General features: G+C 40.9%; 1 protein-coding gene across 1 annotated transcript in view; it reads left to right on the top strand.

The window, feature by feature from the left end:
• Nucleotides 1-4320: 4320 nt before the first annotated feature.
• alox12 (arachidonate 12-lipoxygenase) overlaps nt 4321-17827 on the top strand; it is a 23465-nt gene continuing 9958 nt past the window's right edge. Inside the window, exons 1-9 of the mRNA XM_050066802.1 lie at nt 4321-4668; nt 8211-8357; nt 8464-8665; nt 11281-11362; nt 11449-11571; nt 11854-11960; nt 14066-14238; nt 14377-14520; nt 16829-17032. Of these exons, the coding sequence (XP_049922759.1) occupies nt 8211-8357; nt 8464-8665; nt 11281-11362; nt 11449-11571; nt 11854-11960; nt 14066-14238; nt 14377-14520; nt 16829-17032 (1182 nt within the window). The 5' untranslated portion in view covers nt 4321-4668. The remainder of the gene's footprint in view (nt 4669-8210; nt 8358-8463; nt 8666-11280; nt 11363-11448; nt 11572-11853; nt 11961-14065; nt 14239-14376; nt 14521-16828; nt 17033-17827) is intronic.

The raw sequence follows: 17827 nt of genomic DNA, 5'->3' as shown, positions 1-17827 counted from the left end.
AAAGGGAAGATTAGATATTGGTCTATAGTTGGCTAACACCTCTGGATCCAGGGTGGGCTTTTTTAGTAGAGGTTTAATTACAGCTACCTTAAAAGACTGTGGTACATAGCCTGCTAATAAGGATATATTGATCATATCTAATATATGAGTGTTAACTAAAGGAAAGACCTCCTTAAGTAGCCTAGTTGGGATGGGGTCTACTGATGACTCTGGAGGCCACTGGAGTACAGTGAACTCATTGTCATGTTCAAGAAACCAGTTTGAGATGATTTGAGCTTTGTGACATGGCGCATTATCCTGCTGGAAGTAGCCACAGAAGATGGGTACACTGTGGTCATAAAGGGATGGACAAGATCAGCAACAATACTCATGTAGGCTGTGGCATTTAAACGAAGCCCAAAGTGTGCCAAGAAAATATCCCCCACACCATTACACCACCACCAGCAGCCTGAACCGTTGATACTAGGCAGGATGGATCCATGCTTTCATGTTGTTTACGCCAAATTCTGCTCCCACCATCTGAATGTTGCAGCAGAAATCCAGACTCATCAGACCAGGCAATGTTTTTCCACTCTTCTGTTCAATTTTGGTGAGCCCGTGTGAATTGTAGCCTCAGTTTCCTGTTGTTAGCTGACAGGAGTGGCACCTGGTGTGGTCTGCTGCTGCTGGAGCCATCTACTTCAAGGTTTGACGTGTTGTTCGTTCAGAGATGGTCTTCTGCAGACCTTGGTTGTAACGAGTGGTTATTTGAGTTACTGTTGCCTTTTGTCTTTTTCATCTTGAACCAGTCTGGCCATTCTCCTTTGACCTCTGGCATCAACAAGGCATTTTCACCCAGAGAACTGCCGCTCACTGGATATTTTCTCTTTTTCGGACCATCCTCTGTAAACCCTAGAGATGGTTGTGTGTGAAAATCCCAGTAGATCAGCAGTTTCTGAAATACTCAGACCAGTCCGTCTGGCACCAACAACAATGCCATGTTCAAAGTCACTTAAATCTTCCCCACTTTGATGCTCGGTTTGACCTTTAGCAGGTTGTCTTGGCCATGTCTACATGCCTAAATGCACTGAGTTGCTGCCACATGATTGGCTGATTAGCTCTCTGTGGACCGTGCTCACTTGTGCGCGATTGCATACGAGACCAGCGAAAGCACGTGACCACACATGAAGGCGGTGCCCATGTCTCACGGTCCTGTGCAAGCGCACACATGCCAGCGCAGTGTACACAGAGGCAATTACAGCTACAGGCTACAGTGAGGCTAAAAACAGAGTTCAAATGATGTTTTTCCAAACAACTTTTTATGTTGGGGCTTCAGGACACTTGGATCACTACGGACGAGCAGTATGGAAATATTTTGTGGTTTCAATTCTGTGTTCTTGGAAGTTTTAATCTGGATCGGCCATTAGGTGTGCAGTTGTGCTGCTACCCACTTCCCCCTCGGATCTCCGTAAGTGTTGTGAGGACTCTAAAACTTCACCAGAGCCTCCCTCGGCATATGGGTGAGTAGATAATGGCTGAATTTTCATTTTTGGGTGCACTATCCCTTTAAACTTTGGATACAGCAGAGATTGCAGCAGTTTATGCACCATTTCATTTCATTTTATTTTTACAGGAAAAGATTAAAAGTAACATAATAAAGATCAGTCACAATTAATCAGGCCTGACTCAGTTAAAACTGGTTTACAGCAGGTTCCTGTTCTGCAGCACATAAAGACAGAAACACATCACAAAGACAGTGACATCTAACAAAAAACATAAAAGCAAACAGCAACATGAACATATAGAGAAGCATGGACTTATATGAAGTGCGCACAAATTATGGGTTGAGTCAGTGATTGCAAGTGTATCCTTCCATCAGGCAGTGTTTGTATGCCCGTTTAAAATGTACAACAGAGGTTATTGTTCTAATATGATATGGGATCTCATTCCAGAGTTTGGTATATGCGTGAAAAAATGATCTCTGACCATAGCTATTTTTATAAGCTGGTGCTGGGATATGTGCTTGGGAGACTGATCTAGTGATGCGTTCCTGTCCTATGTTGTGTCTTGGAACCAGATCAGCGAGTGCTGGAGACGTGTTATTGTTTTGTATCCAATGATAAAATTTAATAGCCTGATTATTTGTGTAGTTCTGAAAGGTCATTGCATTCAAATTTGAAAGTGCAGTACAATGGTGAGTCCAGAGGGGAAATTTGCCATGGATCTTATAAACTCTATTGTACAGTCTGACTATTGGNAAATTTGAAAGTGCAGTACAATGGTGAGTCCAGAGGGGAAATTTGCCATGGATCTTATAAACTCTATTGTACAGTCTGGCTATTGGTTCAGTAATTTCTTTTGTGGTGAGGGACCAGATTGGGAGACAGTAGGATATTGTTGAGAGAATGACTACATGTAGATACGTGTTAGAGATAATGCTGGTAAGGTATGGTCTGATCTTGGTATATTTCTAAGGGGTTTGTATCTCTAGCCGGCAGTGATGAAGTTGGTGTTAAAATACTGCACGATTGGCACTGGGGTTGGGGTGTGGCCAGAGTTGCCTGTTGAGGGGGTTGATGTTAACCTAGGCAATGATGTAGCTGAAGCACGTATATGGCCTGATGAGCAGCCAAGGATGCCCAAAGTGGCATCTGCTGAAAAACATCAGGTTTTTGACGCACCAAATCAGATAGTATCTTCAGTTTGCGCAGTGACACACTCCATGACTGCCTCTGTTAGGAAAGTGAAATCTGATGTACACAAAGACAATGTCAAATTTGCTTTGTCTTTACCTGCTGACCTCTTGTGTGTGTCCCATACAGAACTGGTGGAGGCACAAAAGTTGGATCCCTCTTTGGGGGAACCGTTTGACTGTGTGGCGCCAATGTCTGAGTGCTTTTCTGGTGGTAGTGGTACTGGAGACACTGTTGTCCAAGGTATGGGTTTGGTTCCTACCTTAGTTCCATTTCACAAAATACAGCTGGTTTGAGGTTTGGTATCTTAAGTGGCAGTTGGTGTTTGGGCTAAGTTTCCAGTTGAAGTGGCTGACATGATCCTTGAAAATTATTTAGCTGAAGACCATGTGGGTAACACAGCTAAACATTTTCCAGCCAGTGCAGTTACCAGTGCCATGACCGGTGCTGACACTGACATTACTCAGGGAAAAGAGGAAAAAAATAAGTCACCTGTTATGGTCATACCTGTACTGGTGCAATCCAATTCTCACAGTTAGTTGCCAGAGGAAGCTGCTAAAGTTGCAAGGGAAACAGCTGTCACCTGAAACCAACCATGAAATAGCAGGGGTCAAAACCTTCTTTCTCTGGTATGCCAAGTATACGCACATTGTTGCACCGCCTTCTACACTCCAGGTCATGCACTTTGGTGGCGAGAAGTTTTACCTTTTTTTCCCAATCTTGTAATAACACCTTGCAGTGTGTTGATATCGTCTTTGGTGGTAGATATGCGTTATTCAGCCTCGGCGATACACCCACTGCATTCGTTAATGTCAGTTTGAACGTTTTTAATTGTTGATAATACACTGTCCATTTCAGTTTGAAAGTCTTGCTTGAAGGATCGTATGGCCTTTATAATGTTTGAAATGGAGGGACTTTCGATGCTCTTTGCGTCATTAGTGTTACCAGTCTGCAAAAGGCTTGCACTGCTTCCCTCTTCCAAATCTAAGCCCTGCACTTTGTTTTCCGTAAAACTTCCTTCATTTTTCTTATTTTATTTGTGGCACTTTTTATGCAGAATGAGATTGTTTAAGTAGTATTAATTTTAGATTTAGTCCTCTTGCATGCCTCCATGGTGAACAGTGGATCCAAAAAAGGTGAACATTCTTAATGAATTAAATTAAACTGGGTCCATGTTTAACAACAGCAAAACTATATCAAAACTTTCTTTTAAATACTCTCACACAACTCATGCAGCATAATCCAAGTCTCATTTATCCAGTTGTTTTTCTGTGAAAACATAAGATATAACCCCCCCCCCCCACACACACACACACACACACACACACACACACACACACACAAGTACCTGAGTTGTATGCGCCTGAGCATGTGCAGTGCTCAGATGCATGCCCAGGCATGCTTCTCGGCTGTGCATGAGACTGTTTGACAATTTAAAAAGTATGTTTGCTTTTTTTGGATTCTTCGTTCACCGTGGAGACATGCGAGGAAATTTTGTATTTTTTTTCACAAGTTAAATGTAATATGCTGCAAGTAATCGTACAATTGGTAACTTTGCAGGTTAAGTATCCCTTTAAGTTGTTGAATGTGAAGTTTTTACAGCTTTTGCTGGTATGCTGCTCTGTAATGTGAGTGCTATCTGACAGCCTCATCTGTGCAGCCCACATATGAACCCAACTTCCTGACTGAGGGGAGTGGAGTGTGAGAGCAGAGAGTCAGCAGAGCGGTGAGGTAAGAGTGAGTGAGTGAGTGTGTTGAAGAAACTGCTGCTGAGAAATTTCTCACTGGCCAGAGACACAGAGAGACACATGCTTACCAGAAAACTGTTGAACTTACAGATCTGTGAGGAATTTTACTAGAGACAAAGAGAAGAAATAGGATAGAGAGGGTAAAGGCAAAAAGAGGGAAGTGCCAGAATACAAACAGAGCCTAAAAGAATCAAGAGGAAAATAAGAGGAGGGGACTGATACAGCTGTGAACACCATTGTGGACTGAGGTAAGTGTATTTATGCTGGGTTTTTTTAGGCTTCTGACAACCCATGGAGGTTTAATACTATCATGTATAGTTGACTGTGATTATTTACTTGAATGCTCATGCTGCATCAACAGTTTGTCTGAAAGCCCACATCATGATGTGGGCTTTCAGAACGAATATTGTAATGATGGTGAGATATTATTTCAGTATTCAATTCTAAGCATTTCCATACTTTTAAATATGCTTATAGACTCTTGTGTGTACTACTTTTGCCGACACTGCTATGGAAACACACAGGTTTCATCACTGTATGTGGTAAACCCATGGTATTGGCTCAACACAGGAGCAACCGAAGTTACTACTTCAAATTCACAAATATATATTTACATATATTGTAGATATATCTCATTTAATTTGTAAATTATGCTGATTTTCAATATCTTTATTAGTCTATGTACAATGAAAGCCTGTCTGTGTGCCCTCTCTCTGAGGCTCTTTCTTGAACGCACTCCCTGTTTTCACTTTATAGTGCTTTACAGAGACTGTCTGCCATTTTTTTTAAGTGTCTGAATTCTGAATGTGAAATTTATGCTATGTTATGTTCCCTAAAAAATTTCACAACAAAAAAAAATTGGTCCTCAATGTATGTATACTACTTTGACAACTGCCCAATGCAATGCATCACGTTTCATGCAAAAATGTGACACATATTCCACTGAACTAAAACTAACTTTCTTGTGTACTCAAAAGTGCAGGAGGCAGGGAAAACACTGAAAGAGGGTTCACTTGTAGGTTTAGATCAGCCTGCTCCCTTATTGAATTAACGTTCGATTCATATAACACACTATGGCATGCTATCACTTTGCCAAAAGCTTGTTTTGATCCAAGTTTGCAGACCTTTCCACATCCACTAGCACCACATTGTTCATATATGTATATGTAGTGCTGTTAAGCCATTAAAAAGTTATCTCATTAATCACATGCTCTATTATCCATTGATCTAACTTAATTGCATACATCAATTTTTGCTGTAAAAGTATTTTTAAAAATTCAATTCAAATTAATTGTAGTGATGTAGTGTGTAGTAAAGCTGCTGGATTTTGGACACAATTGTCCCGCTGTCCTCTACCACCGAAACTGGTCTGCAGTCCATTGCAATCCATTTTGCAAGTTAGTCGGTCACAGGTAGACTTACTCAGTTTGTGTCTGAACGCCTGGTGTGGCTTGATGAGGCTGGCTGCTAGCAATTGCATCAGAGGCTTCGCTAGCTCAGACCTCCAGATTCACTGCTAAATGCTTTTTAAATGTAAATGTTTCATTCACGGGGCCAAGCAGTGTCGTGTCAGTCATGTGACAAAGCCAATGTGGCCTTCAATAATGCATATATATGTGTATATATATATATATATATATACATATGAATATGAATATGAATATATATATATATATATATATATGTATATATATATATATATATATATTTCTCTCTCTCTCTCTCTCTCTCTCTATATATATATATATGTATGAGTCCTAACCCAGAATTTTTTTAACCCAGCATTTTAACACTCAAAGTCTCAGTCTTTGGGTTCCCTGACAGACAACACACCTTGACTAAACAGTCCTCCAGTTTTTTTCCCCCCCTTTTTCACTTAATCAGTTTGATTAATGAATCCATGCACTTAGTTTATTAGCTGTGATCAGCAGCTCTATAGCTCATTCTGTTGGTCTGTCATTCCCCAAAAATGTCTCCACCCTTTGGTGGCCACAGTTTTTTTCCTAAGGAAATTTGGCTAAGGGGTCAAGTGTGTGTATGTGTGAAGGTTTACATGTGATTCTGCCAACTGGCCAAAGAGTATAACTCCCAAATGGATTCACAGACTTACCCAAGGTGTTGTGGAAAGTTTATTCATAAGCCAAAAGACTGCTGACTGACTTTTCATTCTAGTTGGCAAAAAGGGACAACGCATGGATGCATGCGTTTACATGGTTGCAGCCGTTGCAAATTTACAATGTGTTTACGTGGTTTGTCAACACTACTATTATATTCACATCAGTAATTTTTTTTACTCATGAGGTCAGCGCTTGGAGAAGAAGCTACTGTGCTGCAGTAACATAAACACATGGACATCTCATGATTCCAACAGCAAGTCTTAGTCACATCCTGCAAAATGTGGCTTGTCACATCAGAGCTCTGATCTGTTGTTTTATCAGGTCATTTGCGTCAGTGTGGTTTACACATTTGTTTACCACAGAAATGACATTCAAATATGTCCAGGAAGTCGACTCACATCAGCACACAGTATGTGACAGCTACAGTTTATTTATTTTGATGAAGACTCCTATTGACTCCTATGACATGATGGCCAGTGTAATACCTATATGCAGTCGCTTCAACTGTAAAAAACATACATTTATGTGGGGTGTTTAAGACGAGTATCATCTAAAGTCAAAATTTCCCCTGTAGAAGTATTTGGGCTTTCTCAGACATATCAACATGATCATCCTATTGAGTGCTAATGCTGCTCTGCTGACATGTTGATCTTGGTAAGCCCCAGAGTTATCAGAGTCAGCTGATAACAGGCTTTGCAAGGTCATGGAGGGAAGTCTAGGTAAGGCCACTCACCAGAATGTTCAACACGGGGTAATAAAGTCTCACAGTGGATGTTCCAGTTCATCCCCAAGGTTTTGAGGCATGGATGCATTATTGAACCTATAAGGCACAGGCCCAGGGGCCCAAAGTGTCAGGGGCCCTCTTGACATGCAAAATGTCACTCAAATGATCAAATGCTGGCCAGGAAGACACTCAAAATAACCACAAAAATATGAAAAGGAACTACAAAGAGACACAAAATAAGAACAAAAAGGTCCAAAACAACCACAAAGAGACAAAGCTTGACCACAAAGAGACACAAAACAACAACAAAACAAACAAAAAACTACACAAAAGGACCTCAAAGAGACAAGTTGCCTTCAAATAGACACAAAATAAAAACAAAAGGGGCAGACAACTAAAAAGAGACACATACTGACAACAAAGACAGACAAAACAACCAAAAAACTACACAAAAGGACCTCAAAAAGACACAATGACTACAAAGAGACACACAATAACAACAAAAAGGGGAATAACAACCACAAAGAGACACAAATTGACTACAAACAGATATAAAACAACCAAAAAACTACACAAAAGAACCTCAAAGAGACACAAAATGACAACAAAAAGGAGGCAAAACCACCACAAACCTGTGTTTCTTGTTTCTGTGTAGGAGAGGTGGTAGGGCTTTTTGCATATCAGTGCCCACAGGCTCATTGACATAAAATCCACCCATGGGTTGAGGTCAAAGGGTGAGAAAACGGTTTCCTTATGAAGCTGGTTATGTGCATGGGGGCAGTGTCACATTGAAACAGGACGAACACAAACTGTTGACACTGAGCTGGAAACCTTTTGTGAGACATGTGCAACAAAATGTTACCCATCAACAGCATCAATCCATCTGTAGTACCAACATGTTGTCAGTTGAACTCTTGGTTATCAGCAGGCTGTGTGTGTTCATGTTTAGATGGAAGTCTACACTGTGACAGTAGCAACTGGTACATCGGAGTATTCAGGCACCAACAACTACATCTTTGTGACCCTGGTGGGGGAGAAGGGGGAGAGTGAACGCACCCTGCTGGACAATCCTGGACTAGACTTCTGTCGCGGAGCAGTAAGTGTGTGTGGAACAGTGAGGATAAGTGTACTTATGTTTGTTTAAGCTGGTATGATTTGACTTTTTTCCACTTTCTCCTTCACCATTCCTTCATCTCCATCAGGTGGATCAGTACAAGGTGACCAGCTCTTCACATTTAGGCCCCATTCAACTGGTCAGACTGGAAAAACAGAGATACTGGTTGGAAGATAACTGGTTCTGTCGCTATGTCACAGTGGAACCTCCAGGTGGAGGCACAGTGCTGACTTTCCCTTGTTACCGCTGGTTTATAGGAGACATCAAGGTAGAGATAAGAGAGGGAACAGGTAAGAAAGATTTAAGACATTTAGAATCAACTCTTTATGGCTAGCTTTAAAGGTATTGTTGAGGTTGTCTGCTAACCAAACTGATCCACTGCAGCTGGTCAGTGGTAGAGAGCAGCAGCTCTTAAACTGCACCAATGGGATGCAGGGTCAAATTTGTCTTGATGGCTGAGAATCAAAAACTGGGTTTTATTTTTGTGCTGCCACAGTGTAATGCAAATCCTAATGTGTGCGCCATCGGTTTTATTATCTTTTGTCCAACCTAACCTGCTTTGAAGCAGCCTGAGGTGGGTGGAGTAGTGCAGGCAGAGTATCCATTGTAGCATCAAATTGTGACTGATCCTAATTTTGGAACAAGGGCAGGACAAAGTTTTGTAATGTGTTTGGAAAAATTACCATTGGCTAATAAGCTATGGTTAAAGGGACAGTTTACCCCCAAATCAAAAACACATACAGTAGCATGCAAAAGTTTGGGCACCCCTGATCAAAGTTTTTTTTATTCTAAATAGTAAGTAAGTAGAAGATGAACTTATACTTTCTTCAATATTTTAAGCAAGATTACTTTTTAATTTCAATCTTTTATAGTTTCAAAATAAAAATGAAAAGGACCTGAAGCAAGTTTGGGCACCCTGCATGTTCAGTACTTGGTAGTGACCCCTTTGGCAAGTATCACAGCTTCTAAATGCTTTTTGTATAAGAGTATTTCATTTCTTGTTTGGGGGATTTTCACTCATTCTTCCTGCAAAAGGCTTTTAACTCTGTGAGATTCTTGGGTCTTCTTGAATGCACTGCTCTGTTGAGGTCTATCCACAGATATTCAATGATGTTTTAGGTCGGGGGACTGTGAAGGCCATGGCAAAACCTTCAGCTTGCTCCTCTTGAGGTCATCCATTGTGGATTTCGAGGTGTGATGTTTGCCTCCAGAATTTGCTGGAATTTAACTGAATCCATTCTTCCCTCTACCTGTGAAATGTTCCCCGTGCCACTGGCTGCAACACAAAACCCAAAGCATGATCGATCCACCCCTGTGTTTAGCGTTGGACAGGTGTTCTTTTAATGAAATTCTGCACTTATTTTTCTCCAAACATCATTTTGCTCATTGCGTCCAAAATGTTCTATTTTAACTTCATCAGACCACAGAACTTGTTTCCAAAAACCATCAGGCTTGTTTAGATGTTCCTTTGCAGACTTCTGATGCTGATTTTTGTTGTGAGGACACCAGAAAGGTTTTCTTCTGATGACTTTTCCATAAAGGTCATATATGTACAGGTGTTGCTGCACAGTAGAACAGTGCACCACCACTCCAGAGTCTGATAAATATTCCTGCAGGTCTTTTGCAGTCAGACAGGGTTTTGATTTGCCTTTCTAACAATCCTACCAGCAGCTCTCTTGGAAGTTTTCTTGGTCATCCAGATCTCAACTTGACTCCCACAGTTTCTGTTGACTGCCATTTCTTAATTACATCACAAACTGAGGAAACAGCTACCTGAAAATACTTTGCTATCTTCTTATGGCCCTTTCCTGCTTTGTGGGCATCAGTTATTTTAATTTTGAGTGCTAGGCAGCTGTTTACAGGAGTCCATGGCTGCTGATTCTTGGGACAAGGTTTTAGGAGTCAGAGTATTTTAAAGCTCTGAAATTTGCATCATCTGGCCTTTCCTAATGATGACTGTGAACAAGCCATAGCCCTAACAAGCTAATTATGGTCTGAGACCCAGGCAAAAGAGAGCTCAAATGTCTTGGGGTGCCCAAACTTTAGCATGGTGCTCCTTTCCTTTTGTTAGCTCTAAGATTATACAAAACAAATCGAATACACTAAATTTGCTTAAAATGTTGAAAATGTTGATTGATTGATTGATTGATTGATTGATTGATTGAAAAGCATGTTTCATCTTTAACTTCATGCCTTTTGCAGATCAATTTTATCTTCTACTTACTTAACTTTTCACAGTAAACAAAAATTTGACCAGAGTGCTTAAACTTTTGCTTGCCACTTCATTTTTCCTTTTTCCTGTAGTGCTGTTTATCAGTCTAGATAGTTTTGGTGTGAGTTGCTGATTGTTGGAGATATTGGCCGTAGAGATATCTGCCTTCTCTCCAATATAATGGAACTAGATGGCACTCAACTTGTGATGCTTAAAGCACCAAAAATACATTTGAAACACTCAACAGCAATGTCCCCTAAATACAATTCAAACATGCAATAAATGCACCACAACAAAATGAACAAAATCACACTAAAAAAACAAAACATGCTAAATCAAATATTCTTTACAGCAACAAGATACATATACACAAAAGCACATCTCCCTTTATCTTTATTGTGTGACACCTGTCAGTGGCATTGCTTCCCTGGAACTTGGAAAGTGCCATTGTTGTTGGCAAGTTGGCTAACCCCACCTAACATTTGCATATTGAGATACAATCACCATGCGGGCAGAATAGAGGTAACGCTTATTAATACCAGATGCAAATGCAAAGGCCTGTGGATAGGATGTCATAATCTAGATTCAGATCAACATCCTCCTCTCTGTGGGGCAGTGTGCAGGAGCCCCTGTAGGTCTTAACTGTTTCTAAAGGTGGATGTTTCTGTCTCTCCCCTCTTTCTGCATCTATAGCGAAGACAGTGAGGGACGACTCCTCACCTCAGCTGCTGGCACACAGGAAGACAGAGCTGCAGGAGAGAAAGACAACTTACAGGTCCGACACACATGACAGCACAAAGATACAGATATAGATTTTTATGTGCTAATACTTGAATCATATCGTGCATTTTTGTCTTTCAGATGGGTAACGTGGGCTCCAGGGATCCCCAGATGTATCGACGCAAAAACAGAAGCAGATTTACCCCAAGATGTCCGCTTTGACAATGAAAAGAGGAGCGACTTTGAACATTCCCTACAATATGCGTGGGTGGTGCATACACGTGTTTGTCTTTCTATACTTGTGAGGATCTGAACTGACATAATACATTCGAACCTAAACTTAACTCTAAGTTTGACCTTGAAACCAAGTCTGAACCTTCAAATCTAGTAATGAGAACCAATTACAATGTCCTCACAAACTGTAATTGGTCCTCACAAAGATTTTTTGGTCCCTAATGAGAGTTGAGTTTAATGTATTGTCTAATCAGATACGTTTCCCAACAACTTGATGAACATAAGTATAAATGCTCCCTTTCTTCTCATCAGCTTGCTGGAGTTGTCTCTGAAGAAGATGGCCATCAGGTTTGGGAAATCCTGGAGTGACCTGGATGATTTCAAACGGATCTTTTGGAGGCTTCGAAGCCCCATAGCTGGTGGGTAAATGCGCACTACAGACTCCTCCCAAATCCTGAAAATGACTATAAACTAAAGACTGGGCAGTTTCCTGTTGCACACTACATTTCTAATAGATGTGTTTGATATACACTAACATATAGGCCTTATACAGTATGTACACATTAATTATATGAAAGATTTAGAGTGCCTAAATAAATATGGTTCTCAACATGGAGGTGGCTGAGCCAGCGGCTAGCTGCAAACAGTGTTAACTCCATAAACAGAGCTAACAATGATAACAGTGCTGACAAAGCTAACACTGTTAACCTTGCTGGAAACTAAAGGGTGGGCACTATGCTTCTGCTCCACCGCTGTCCCAAAATTAGCAGTGATCACCGTAGCAGAGCAGGGACAATTAGCTAGCCCGTGAGACACACCCACGGGGACTCACATGCACCAACATTAATGCGTGGCAGGACCATTTACCACAAACACAAACAGACAAGCTTAGATAACAACACACATAGAGGTAGCATGACTTCATTCTCTGCTTAGGATGCCATTACTTCTCTGTATCTTAAAAAAGCAAATAGTGGTTTGCTGCTATGTTCTAAATGTCAAATACAGCTCCTTCCATCATGGAATCAACTGTTTTTCATTGTGAGTGAATTTTCTACGCCACATTAAGATTAAATTACAACCCTGAAAACAAATGAAGAGGTGTAATGTAAACCAGAATTGTCCAGCAGAGGATAACATGGACCTGATAATAATACATGCAGTGTGTCACCAGTAGTTTTCATGAAGAGGTGAAAGGGAATGTTTTCTTTTTTAAGATGGAGATGTGTTGTCCATGCCCCATGAAAAACAATCAACTGTCCAATCACAGCTTGGGGGCGGAACCATGGCTGAACCTCATCATTGCTGACATGAGCTGATGATGACAGCCTAATGCCAGGTTCAGACTTTACGATATCAGCCTGAGCATAGCCTGATGCGGTGTCATATGATGTCTACTCGATTGGAAACGACAATGAGTTTCGTATGCAATATTCCAATTTTTTATCCTGTGTAGTGGGTCAAAGAAGACAATAACTAACACTATGTCTGGGACGCCTCATGACGTCCCGATAGAAAGTCTAGCATGTTTGATTTTCTTTTTGTCTTCCACAACTTCTCCTGTCACAGCCATCACTTTGACCAATAGAAACACAGAGCGATCCGCTGCAAGTGACAACTGTATGGCAATAACCCCCTAGCCTTTTTGATATTTCCTTAATGGATGTTATCACAACAGAATAAAAAGGGAAATATTAACAGCAGAGGCCCTTTAGCAACCCAGTGAGTACTGCCATTAGCATTAAGCCAGCAGATAATGTTGTTTCTTCATAATAGAGGATTAAAAGGAATACAATTCACAAACAGTGGTGGGACTTTTACTTACCACAAATGCAGAGGGTACCAGCTTCATTTGAAACAGTCTACATTAGAAACAGGCCTTTAGTTCCAGACACAGGCCTTTATTTCTTATTACCTCTGCATTTTTCTATTTTTGTTTTTAAATTGCTCCCATTTGCCCTGTTGAATTTAATGCATCGTGCCATCATTTCAAACTCAACACTTCCTGTATGTGTTTAAAAGTTAAAGCCTCTTATGATTTTGGTTGAGAGAGCCCCTTCATTTTCTAAAAAGGCTTTTATTGTGAAATATTTCCAGGAACTTGTTGTAGAGGATTCAGTGACTTGGACAGTTTACATGCAGTACTTCAAATGTAGCTCCTGCTATCTGGTGGAGCTTTTTTATGTTACTACAATAATGGTTCACACATTTTGACACTCCAAGATGTTTTAGACTTTCAGACAAACCGATCAGGCTAGCAGTTAGCTAAACTAGCTTCTGCCAAAAGCTTCCATTGCACAATGTGTTTTCCGAAAGAGGGTATCTGTCACCACTCTCTTGAAATCTATCATATGAGTCATAAACATAGACGCCGCATCAAAGCTTCACAGGAGGTGGAATGGCTCAATGGTTATCTTTGTTGACACAGCCTTATTGTACTTGATGAGCAAGTACCGTACACTTTTATCTTACAGCGACCCCTGGGGTTAATTTCTCATGGATTGCGTGTGTGTGTTTGACTCAGAGTACTGTATGGACCACTGGAAGGAGGACTGGTTTTTTGGCTACCAGTGTATGAATGGCTCTAACCCAAGAATGATTCAGAGGTGCAAGAAGCTGCCAGAGAACTTTCCTGTCACACCTAACATGGTGCAGAGCTCCATGGCTCCCAGGACCAACCTGAACAAAGAAATCAAGGTGGACAAACGCTCAATATCTGTCTCTATAGTCTTCACAGGCTTTAATGTGACACCAGGAATAAAGCAACTGCAGTGCAGAACTGTGTCAGTTATGCCTCAAACCCTCTGCTCTCTATGTCCACATTATCATGTCCAGGCAGGGAATATCTACCTGTTGGACTATGCTGTCATGGATGGGATTCCCGCCAATACAATCAGGGGGAAAATTCAGCACATCGCTGCTCCACTCTGTCTCCTGTACCAACACCCAGATGACGGACTCATTCCTATTGCTATACAGGTAAATCATTCACACCCATGGTACCCATAGACCTGTACTGAAATACTGATCAAACTCAACATGACACTGATATGCATGCACAGATGCATATTATATTCAGTTCAACCTGTAGTACCTATAATCAACTTGTAGTACCTGTTTACTTGATATTTACTTGATGTTTCTAAATATCTTTGCGATAATGTACAGTGCAGAAATATGGCTGAAATGACAGAATATGTAGACTTTGCACTTCTGAGTCCTTGAAAGGGAGAGTTATGACATTCCCACAGGCTTCTGTTGTAATCGGAAAAGGCGGAAGTAATGTGTGTTTAGGAACAACCAAGCCCCCAGGAATGTATATCTGTGAAATAAAAGTAAATAAAAGCTTTGTTTCCATTGAGGGAAATGGTTTTCAGCTTACAAAAATAGACAGCAGGTCTGTGTCGCAGCGACGTGTAGGCGCGTGGACACCATCAAGACTGTGTTCAAGTCATTTTATCAGCTCCACAGAATCCTGACTGTGGATGAGAGAATGGTCACCTCCAAGGCTAAATCTGGGATGACCCGTAATATGAAAGCAAAACCAGGTTGCCTCGGCACAGGTTACCACATTTATATGGACAGTTTTTATTCTGGCCCCAAGCTCTTCAGGGCTGTGCATGAGCGCAGATTTGCTGCCTGTGGGACATATAGAGACAATTGCAAGTGCTGCCCTCGGACAGATACGAACACTCTCACAAAGAAATCACAAAGAGGCTGCATAAGATGGATCCGGAACAGCCCCACTGTCAATGTGAAATGGATGGAGGGAAAGTATCAGTCTGCTCCACAATTCACATAGCACACTCTGGTATAAGTGTGCAGAGGAAGGTAAAACAACAAGATGGCTCCTGGACAAAGGTATCAATCCCCTGTCCCACACCAGTGACAGGGGAGTGACTCTGCACAACATAAAACCAAGTGTTGGTACAGAAGCCTGTTTTATCATTTTCTGGACATCGCCATCACCAACAGCTTCATCCTTCACAGGAAAACAAAAAATCCATGACGTACAGAGCTTTCATGGAGGAGCTGACTGCTGAGCTCTGTGGCAAGCCTGTCCACACAGCTCCTGCCCGGGCACCTGCAGGTCATCGTCCAGTGCCTATCTCTAATGTCGATGCACCAGGCCCCAATGTGCGAGTCACTCAAGGTCACAGGAGGTGTGAGCATTGCCAAAGCCAAGGCCAGTGAAACGACACACCATGGAAATGCAGGGAGTGCGATGTTGCCCTCTGCCTGCAGACAGCAACAATTTTGCAACATGGCATGACAGGAAAAAAATGAAATCTGAAATGATATCGTAAATATTTTTAATTTTTAATATTTTTTTTTTTTCATGAATATTAATATTTGGTTTAAAAACAAAACAAAAACAAAACTGTTGCAATGTCATTTGCACACATCCCATGAAGCCTGATACAGTATGTAGTAAATGAAGCAAGATTATAGTTAAATAAAATAATAAAAAATAAAACTAGGTGTGAATAAACATATTAGTTAACTAAACTAACTAAAACAAATTAAAAAGTAAATTAAAAAAAAGCAATACTCTGCACTTAGTAATATAAAAATAAAATAAGATATGTCTTTAGTTTTAGACTGTCAGTTTTGTCAGCATAACAAACATGAGGAGGCATTGGTGCATACGTTTGAGACATGACTGTGAGTCAGTAGCCTTCACAAAGTGTTGTGTGTTTGTGTTGTAATAACTTTCTTCTTTAAATGTATTTACCCATTATTACAGATAAAATCAAAACTGAAACAAGCAAACCCACTTAAAGAAAAATGTAAACCCATGAAAATCCTATACAAAATCTTAGAATACTGAAAGTAAATCTGTGAAAAACTCACACAAAATCTTAGAATACTGAAAAGTAAATGTGAAAATCTTATAGAAATCAAAGACTACTAAATGTAAATTTGAGACAATTTTTGTAAAAACCTGACAATATTTAACAGGAATGCAAGAATACTGAATGAAACCTGAAAAACAAAGAAACCTAAAAATCTGGGATAACGTAATGAAAACCTGCAAATACTGTACATAAACTTGACAACACTGAATATAAACATCTGACACTACTAAATGGATGCTGGTAATAGTGAATGAACACCACAGAAAGGCTGCATAGTGGCCACTTTATAAACTGTTTCAAATGTTGCAGGTACTACACTACCATGGAAACGAAGCTGGGACCTCCCAGACCTCGATATGTAAAGTTTAGGTTCCCTTTCCTACAGTGGGACAGAACTGTTTGTAACACTTTCCTCTCCTTGTCCTCAGCTCGAGCAGAATCCAGACAAGGACACTCCCATATTCCTCCCCAAAGACCCACCCCTGGCCTGGCTGTTGGCTAAGATGTGGGTGCGTCACTCTGAGTTCCAGGTGTTCCAGCTGCTGTCTCACCTGCTCAGGACTCACCTAGTGGTAGAGGTGTTTTGTGTGGCTACTCTGAGACAGCTGCCTGCTGTGCACCCTATATATAAGGTCAGTCATGTTATTCACATCTGTAGTTTTCTGTTAGAAGATTTAATCCATATCTGTTACAATTCTGGCCACAAAGTAGGCCTAGAGTAATTGTTAATTTACTTTATGTGTCATTGTAAAACTAACATACCAGTTTTCACATAGTGACTGGGGCCTTAATTTACTTGCTTAACTTAGGGTGCCTTTAGACCTAGAGTTCGCTTGCTTTGTTACAAAGTTACAAAGTGTTCGTGTTCTCATGGCAGCATTTACAAGCGGACCAGATAAAATGCTTGAGCAGTAAAGTTGCTCTTGATTGGTCAGAAATTCCATGCAGGAAAAACCCAGGAAGTAAACAATGGAGGGACAACTACACAGGTTGATTTTAGCGCTGGTCATCGTGTACTATATTGCTTGCGTTGTTCATTTTAGGCAAACCATACGGTTTGAGAATGAGGCGCGGCTCCAACTAGAAAACAATGTTTTGATGCAGTAGATGCGTCAAATGTGCATATTAAGGCAGTACAGGAGGAGGCGCACATTAATAATCCTCTGGGACTGTAACATGCTCATGTTTAACCCAAACAATGTGTAATATGACTGCAGTTCGTTCAGATCGAGGTCGGAGCATGTTCTCACCATAGACAAACCGCACCAGAGTTTGTTTGTAACCTGACCAAGACCACCTCTTCAAGAAGGTCTCAGTCTGGTTGTTTTGGTGCCCACCTGAATGCCCAGCAATTGCTGTGTTCACACCTGTACAAACAAACCGCACTTTAGGGGCAAATAAACTTGAATTCAATTGAACCGAACAAA

The sequence above is a fragment of the Epinephelus moara genome, chromosome 17 (genome assembly GCF_006386435.1).
Source record: "Epinephelus moara isolate mb chromosome 17, YSFRI_EMoa_1.0, whole genome shotgun sequence".
NCBI classification, from domain to species: domain Eukaryota; kingdom Metazoa; phylum Chordata; class Actinopteri; order Perciformes; family Serranidae; genus Epinephelus; species Epinephelus moara.
This window is presented reverse-complemented; position numbering and strand designations above follow the sequence as displayed.